Below are 8663 nucleotides of genomic sequence, written 5' to 3' on the forward strand. Positions count from 1 at the left end.
TGTGAGCAGCAGCACTGGTATTGAGCAGAATGTGGGCATCAGCACTGGTATTGGGCACAACACAGGCAACAGCACTGGTATTGAGTGTGGGTATCAGCACTGGTATTGAGCAGAACGCGGGCATCAGCACTGTTATTGGGCACAACGTGGGCATCAGCACTGGTATTGAGCGTGGGCATCAGCACTTGGTTTGAGCAGAATACGGGCATCAGCACTGGTATTAAGCAGAATAGAAGCATCAGCACTAGTATTGAGCAGAATATCAGCAGCAGCACTGGTATTGAGCAGAATGTTGGCATCTGCACTGGTATTGAGCACAACACGGGCATCAGCACTGGTATTGAGCGTGGGCATCAGCACTGGTATATAGCAGAACATGGGCATCAGCACTGGTATTGGGCACAACGTGGGCATCAGCACTGGTATTGAGCATGGGCATCAGCTCTGGTATTGAGCAGAATGTGGGCATCAGCACTGGTATTGAGCAGAATGTAAGCAGCAGCACTGGAATTGAGCAGAATGTGGGCATCAGCACTTGTATTGAACAGAATGTGGGCCTCAGCACAGGTATTGACCAGAATGTGGGCATCAGCACTGGTATTAAGCAGAATGTGGGCACCAGCACTGGTATTTAGCAGAATGTGGGCATGAGCACTGGTATTTAGCAGAATGCAGGCATTAGCACTCGTAATGAGCAGAACGTTGGTATCCGCACTGGTATTGAGAAGAACGTGGGCATCAGCACTGGTATTGAGGAGAATATGAGCAGCAGCACTGGAATTAAGCAGAATGCGGGCATCAGCACTGTATTGAGCATAATGTGGGCATCAGGACTGGTATTGAGCAGAATGCGGGCATCAGCACTGGTATTTAGCAGAATATTAGGCATCAGCACTGGTATTGAGCAGAATGTGGACACCAGCAATGGTATTGAGCGGAATGTGGGCATCAGCACTGGTGTTGAGCAGAATGTGAGCAGCAGCACTGGAATTGAGCAGAATGCGGGCATCAGCACTGGTATTGAGCAGAATGTGGACATAAGCAATGGTATTGAGCAGAATGCGGTCATCAGCACTGGTATTAAGCATAATGTGGGCATCAGCACTGGAATTGAGCAGAATGCGGGCATCAGCAGTGGTATTAAGCAGAATGTGGGCATCAGCAGTGGTATTGAGCAGAATGCGGGCATAAACACTGGTATTCAACAGAATAGGCATCAATAGTGTATTGAGCAGAATGTGGGTGCCAGCAGTGATATTGAGCAGAATGTGGGCACCAGCACTGGTATTGAGCAGAATGTGGGCACCGGCACTGGTATTGAGCAGAATGTGAGCAGCAGCATTGGTATTGAGCAGAATGTGGGCACCAGCACAGGTATTGAGCAGAAAGTGGGCACCATCACTGTTATTGAGCAGAATGTGGGCATCAGCACTGGTATTGAGCAGATGTGGGCACCAGCATTGGAATTGAGCAGAATGTGGGCACCAGCACTGGAATTAGGCAGAATGTGGGCACCAGCATTGGAACTGAGCAGAATGTGGGCACCAGCACTGGTATTGAGCAGAATGTGGGCATCATCACTGGTATTGAGCAGAATGTGGACATCAGCACTGGAATTGAGCAGAATGTGGGCACCAGCGCTGGAATTGAGCAGAATGCGGGCACCAGCTTTGGAATTCAGAAGAATGTGGGCATCAGCACTGGTATTGAGCAGAATGTGGGCATCATCACTGGTATTGAGCAGAATGTGGACATCAGCACTGGTATTGAGCAGAATGTGGGCACCAGCGCTGAAATTGAGCAGAATGCAGGCACCAGCTTTGGAATTCAGAAGAATGTGGGCATCAGCACTGGTATTGAGCAGAATGTGGGTATCAGCACTGGTATTGAACAGAATGTGGGCCTCAGCACTGGTATTGACCAGAATGTGGGCATCAGCACTGGTATTGAGCAGAATGTGGGCACCAGTACTGGTATTTAGCAGAATGTGGGCACTAGCACTGGTATTTAGCAGAATGTGGGCATGAGCACTGGTATTTATCAGAATGCAGGCATTAGCAAACGTAATGAGCAGAACGTGGCCATCAGCACGGGTATTGAGAAGAACGTGGGCATCGGCACTGGTATTGAGCAGAATATGAGCAGCAGCATTGGAATTGAGCAGATTGCGGGCATCAGCACTGGTATTGAGCATAATGTGGGCATCAGCACTGGTATTGAGCAGAATGTGGCCATCAGAACTGGTATTGAGCACAATGCGGGCAGCAGCACTGGTATTTAGCAGAATATTAGGCATCAGCACTGGTATTGAGCAGAATGTCGGTGCCAGTAGTGGTATTGAGCAGAATGTGGACACCAGCACTGGTATTGAGCAGAATGTAATGGGGGCATCAGCACTTGGTATTGAGCAGAATGTGAGCAGCAGCACTGGAATTGAGCAGAATGCGGGCATCAGCAGTGGCATTGAGCAGAATGTGGCAATCAGCAATGGTATTGAGCAGAATGCGGGAATCAACAGTGGTATTCAGCCGAATAGGCATCAGCACTGGTATTGAGCAGAATGTGGGCGCCAGCAGTGGTATTGAGCAGAATGTGGGCATCAGCAGTGGTATTGAGCAGAATGCGGGCATCGACAGTAGCATTCAGCAGAATAGGCATCAGCAGTGGTATTGAGCAGAATGTGGGTGCCAGCAGTGGTATTGAGCAGAAGGTGGGCACCAGCACTGGTATTGAGCAGAATGTCAGCATCAGCACTGGTACTGCGCAGAATGTGAGCAGCAGCATTGGTATTGAGCAGAATGTGGGCACCAGCACTGGAATTTAGCAGAATGTGGGCACCAGCATTGGAATTGAGCAGAATGTGGGCACCAGCATTGGAATTAGGCAGAATGTGGGCACCAGCATTGGAATTCAGAAGAATGTGGGCATCAGCACTGGTATTGAGCAGAATGTGGGCATCAGCACTGGTATTGAGCAGAATGTGGGCACCAGCACTGGTACTGAGCAGAATGTGAGCAGCAGCATTGGTATTGAGCAGAAGGTGGGCACCAGCACTGGAATTTAGCAGAATGTGGGCACCAGCATTGGAATTGAGCAGAATGTGGGCACCAGCGCTGGAATTGAGCACAATGCGGCACCAGCTTTGGAATTCAGAAGAATGTGGGCATCAGCACTGGTATTGAGCAGAATGTGGGCATCAGCACTGGTATTGAGCAGAATGTGGGCACCAGCGCTGGAATTGAGCAGAATGCGGCACCAGCTTTGGAATTCAGAAGAATGTGGGCATCAGCACTGGCATCGAGCAGAATGTGGGCACCAGCACTGGTATTGAGCAGAATGTGGGCACCAGCACTGGTATTTAGCAGAATGTGGGCATGAGCACTGGTATTTAGCAGAATGCAGGCATTAGCAAACGTAATGAGCAGAACGTGGGCATCAGCAGGGGTATTTAGAAGAACGTGGGCATCGGCACTGGTATTGAGCAGAATATGAGCAGCAGCATTGGAATTGAGCAGAATGCGGGCATCAGCACTGGTATTGAGCATAATGTGGGCATCAGCACTGGTATTTAGCAGAATTTTAGGCATCAGCACTGGTATTGAGCAGAATGTGAGCAGCAGCACTGGAATTGAGCAGAATGCGGGCATCAGCATTGGTATTGAGCAGAATGTGGTCATCAGCACTGGTATGAAGCAGAATGTGGGCATCAGCACTGGTATTGAGCAGAATGCGGGCATCAACAGTGATATTCAGCAGAACAGGCATCAGCACTGGTATTGAGCAGAATGTGGGTGCCAGCAGTGGTAATGAGCAGAATGTGGGCACCAGCACTGGTATTGAGCGGCATGTGGGCATCAGCACTGGTACTCAGTAGAATGTGAGCAGCAGCACTGGAATTGAGCAGAATGTGAGCACCAGCACTGGTATTGAGCAGAATGTGGGCATCAGCACTGGTATTGAGCAGAATGTGGGCACCAGCACTGGAATTGAGCAGAATGTGGGCACCAGCATTGGAATTTAGCAGGATGTGGGGACCAGCACTGGTATTTAGCAGAATGCGGGAATCAGCACTGGTATTGATCAGAATGCAGGCATCAGCACTGTTATTGAGCAGAATGTGGGCGCCAGCACCGGTATTGAGCAGAACGTGGTCATCATCACTAGTATTTAGCAGAATGCAGGCATCAGCAATGGTATTGAGCAGAATGTGGGCACCAGCACTGAAATTGAGCAGAATGTGGACATCAGCACTGGTAATGAGCAGAATGTGGGCACCAGCACTGCTATTGATCAGAATGTGAGTATCAGCACTGGTATTGAGCAGAATGTGGACACCGGCACTGGTATTGAGCAGAATGTGGGTTCCAGCAGTGGTATTGAGCAGAATGTGGGCTCTAGCAATGGTATTGCCCATAATGTGGGCACCAGCACTGGTATTGAGCAGAATGTGAGCAGCAGCACTGGTATTGAGCAGAATGTGGGCAGCAGCGCTGGAATTGAGCAGAATGCGGGCACCAGCTTTGGAATTCAGACGAATGTGGGCATCAGCACTGGTATTGAGCAGAATGTGGGCACCAGCATTGGAATTGAGCAGAATGTGAGCAGCAGCACTGGAATTGAGCAGAATGTAGGCATCAGCACTGGAATTGAGCAGAATGTGGGCACCAGCATTGGAATTGAGAAGAATGTGAGCACCAGCACTTGTATTGAGCGGAATGTGGGGAGCAGCACTGGTACTGAGCAGAATGTAAGCAGCAGCACTGGAATCGAGCAGAATGTGGGCATCAGCACTGGTATTGAGCAGAATGTGGGCACCAACACTGGAACTGAGCAGAATGTGGGCATCAGCAATGGTAATGAGCATAATGTGGGCACCAGCACTGGAATTGAGCAGAATGTGGACATCAGCACTGCTAATGAGCAGAATGTGGGCACCAGCACTGCTATTGATCAGAATGTGGGTATCAGCACTGGTATTGAGCAGAATGTGAGCAGCAGTACTGGAATTGAGCAGAATGTGGGCATCAGCACTGGAATTGAGCAGAATGTGGGCACCAGCACTGGTATTGAGCAGAATGTGGGTTCCAGCAGTGGTATTGAGCAGAATGTGGGCTCTAGTAATGGTATTGGCCATAATGTGGGCACCAGCACTGGTATTGAGCAGAATGTGAGCAGCAGCACTGGAATTGAGCAGAATGTGGGCACCAGCACTGTTATTGAGCAGAATGTGGGTACTAGCACTGGTATTGAGCATAATGTGAGCACCAGCACTGGTATTGAGCAGAATGTGGGCATCAGCACAGGTATTGAGCAGAATGTGGGCATCAGCACTGGTATTGAGCAGACCGCGGGCATCAGCACTGGTATTGAGCAGAATGTGGGTTCCAGCAGTGGTAGTGAGCAGAACGTGGGCATCAGCACTGGTATTGAGCAGAATACGGGCATCAGCACTTGTATTTAGCAGAATATTAGGCATCAGCACTGGTATTCAGCAGCACGCGGGCATCAGCACTGGTATTGAGCAGAATGTGGGCATCAGCACTGATATTGAGCAGAATGTGAGCAGCAGCACTGGTATTGAGCAGAATGTGGGCATCAGCACTGGTATTGAGCACAACACGGGCATCAGCACTGGTATTGAGTGTGGGTATCAGCACTGGTATTGAGCAGAACGTGGGCATCAGCACTGTTATTGGGCACAACGTGGGCATCAGGACTGGTATTGAGCGTGGGCATCAGCACTTGGTTTGACCAGAATACGGGCATCAGCACTGGTATTAAGCAGAATAGAAGCATCAGCACTAGTATTGAGCAGAATATGAGCAGCAGCACTGGTATTGAGCAGAATGTTGGCATCTGCACTGGTATTGAGCACAACACGGGCATCAGCACTGGTATTGAGCGTGGGCATCAGCACTGGTATATAGCAGAACGCAGGCATCAGCACTGGTATTGGGCACAACGTGGGCATCAGCACTGGTATTGAGCATGGGCATCAGCTCTGGTATTGAGCAGAATGTGGGCATCAGCACTGGCATTGAGCAGAATGTAAGCAGAAGCACTGGAATTGAGCAGAATGTGGGCATCAGCACTTGTATTGAACAGAATGTGGGCCTCAGCACTGGTATTGACCAGAATGTGGGCATCAGCACTGGTATTAAGCAGAATGTGGGCACCAGCACTGGTATTTAGCAGAATGTGGGCATGAGCACTGGTATTTAGCAGAATGCAGGCATTAGCACTCGTAATGAGCAGAACGTTGGCATCCGCACTGGTATTGAGAAGAACGTGGGCATCAGCACTGGTATTGAGGAGAATATGAGCAGCAGCACTGGAATTAAGCAGAATGCGGGCATCAGCACTGTATTGAGCATAATGTGGGTATCAGGACTGGTATTGAGCAGAATGTGGGCATCAGCACTGGTATTGAGCAGAATGTGGACACCAGCAATGGTATTGAGCGGAATGTGGGCATCAGCACTGGTGTTGAGCAGAATGTGAGCAGCAGCACTGGAATTGAGCAGAATGCGGGCATCAGCACTGGTATTGAGCAGAATGTGGACATAAGCAATGGTATTGAGCAGAATGCGGTCATCAGCACTGGTATTAAGCATAATGTGGGCATCAGCACTGGAATTGAGCAGAATGCGGGCATCAGCAGTGGTATTAAGCAGAATGTGGGCATAAGCAGTGGTATTGAGGAGAATGCGGGCATAAACACTGGTATTCAACAGAATAGGCATCAACAGTGGTATTGAGCAGAATGTGGGTGCCAGCAGTGATATTGAGCAGAATGTGGGCACCAGCACTGGTATTGAGCGGAATGTGGGCACCGGCACTGGTATTGAGCAGAATGTGAGCAGCAGCATTGGTATTGAGCAGAATGTGGGCACCAGCACAGGTATTGAGCAGAAAGTGGGCACCATCACTGTTATTGAGCAGAATGTGGGCATCAGCACTGGTATTGAGCAGAATGTGGGCACCAGCATTGGAATTGAGCAGAATGTGGGTACCAGCACTGGAATTAGGCAGAATGTGGGCACCAGCATTGGAATTGAGCAGAATGTGGGCATCATCACTGGTATTGAGCAGAATGTGGACATCAGCACTGGTATTGAGCAGAATGTGGGCACCAGCGCTGGAATTGAGCAGAATGCGGGCACCAGCTTTGGAATTCAGAAGAATGTGGGCATCAGCACTGGTATTGAGCAGAATGTGGGCATCATCACTGGTATTGAGCAGAATGTGGACACCAGCACTGGTATTGAGCAGAATGTGGGCACCAGCGCTGGAATTGAGCAGAATGCGGGCACCAGCTTTGGAATTCAGAAGAATGTGGGCATCAGCACTGGTATTGAGCAGAATGTGGGTATCAGCACTGGTATTGAACAGAATGTGGGCCTCAGCACTGGTATTGACCAGAATGTGGGCATCAGCACTGGTATTGAGCAGAATGTGGGCACCAGTACTGGTATTTAGCAGAATGTGGGCACTAGCACTGGTATTTAGCAGAATGTGGGCATGAGCACTGGTATTTATCAGAATGCAGGCATTAGCAAACGTAATGAGCAGAACGTGGGCATCGGCACTGGTATTGAGCAGAATATGAGCAGCAGCATTGGAATTGAGCAGATTGCGGGCATCAGCACTGGTATTGAGCATAATGTGGGCATCAGCACTGGTATTGAGCAGAATGTGGCCATCAGAACTGGTATTGAGCACAATGCGGGCAGCAGCACTGGTATTTAGCAGAATATTAGGCATCAGCACTGGTATTGAGCAGAATGTCGGTGCCAGTAGTGGTATTGAGCAGATTGTGAGCAGCAGCACTGGAATTGAGCAGAATGCGGGCATCAGCAGTGGCATTGAGCAGAATGTGGCAATCAGCAATGGTATTGAGCAGAATGCGGGAATCAACAGTGGTATTCAGCCGAATAGGCATCGGCACTGGTATTGAGCAGAATGTGGGCGCCAGCAGTGGTATTGAGCAGAATGTGGGCATCAGCAGTGGTATTGAGCAGAATGCGGGCATCAACAGTGGCATTCAGCAGAATAGGCATCAGCAGTGGTATTGAGCAGAATGTGGGTGCCAGCAGTGGTATTGAGCAGAAGGTGGGCACCAGCACTGGTATTGAGCGGAATGTCGGCATCAGCACTGGTACTGAGCAGAATGTGAGCAGCAGCATTGGTATTGAGCAGAATGTGGGAAACAGCACTGGAATTTAGTAGAATGTGGGCACCAGCATTGGAATTGAGCAGAATGTGGGCACCAGCACTGGAATTAGGCAGAATGTGGGCACCAGCATTGGAATTGAGCAGAATGTGGGCACCAGCACTGTTATTGAGCAGAATGTGGGCACCAGCGCTGGAATTGAGCACAATGCGGCACCAGCTTTGGAATTCAGAAGAATGTGGGCATCAGCACTGGTATTGAGCAGAATGTGGGCATCAGCACTGGTATTGAGCAGAATGTGGGCACCAGCGCTGGAATTGAGCAGAATGCGGCACCAGCTTTGGAATTCAGAAGAATGTGGGCATCAGCACTGGCATTGAGCAGAATGTGGGCACCAGCACTGGTATTGAGCAGAATGTGGGCACCAGCACTGGTATTTAGCAGAATGTGGGCATGAGCACTGGTATTTAGCAGAATGCAGGCATTAGTA

The 8663-nt window shown here is 49.7% G+C and overlaps 1 protein-coding gene across 1 annotated transcript; it reads left to right on the plus strand.

The window, feature by feature from the left end:
- Window positions 1-2620: 2620 nt before the first annotated feature.
- On the plus strand, window positions 2621-5461 carry LOC138448058 (putative per-hexamer repeat protein 5). Its single transcript, XM_069604599.1, has 4 exons — window positions 2621-2800; window positions 3607-3773; window positions 4219-4987; window positions 5075-5461. Exons 1-4 carry the CDS (start codon window positions 2621-2623, stop codon window positions 5459-5461), a joined length of 1503 nt encoding a protein of 500 aa, XP_069460700.1.
- Window positions 5462-8663: the final 3202 nt, after the last annotated feature.

Source organism: Ambystoma mexicanum, chromosome 3q (assembly GCF_040938575.1).
Source record: "Ambystoma mexicanum isolate Mex_15411 chromosome 3q, UKY_AmexF1_1, whole genome shotgun sequence".
Lineage (NCBI taxonomy): Eukaryota > Metazoa > Chordata > Amphibia > Caudata > Ambystomatidae > Ambystoma > Ambystoma mexicanum.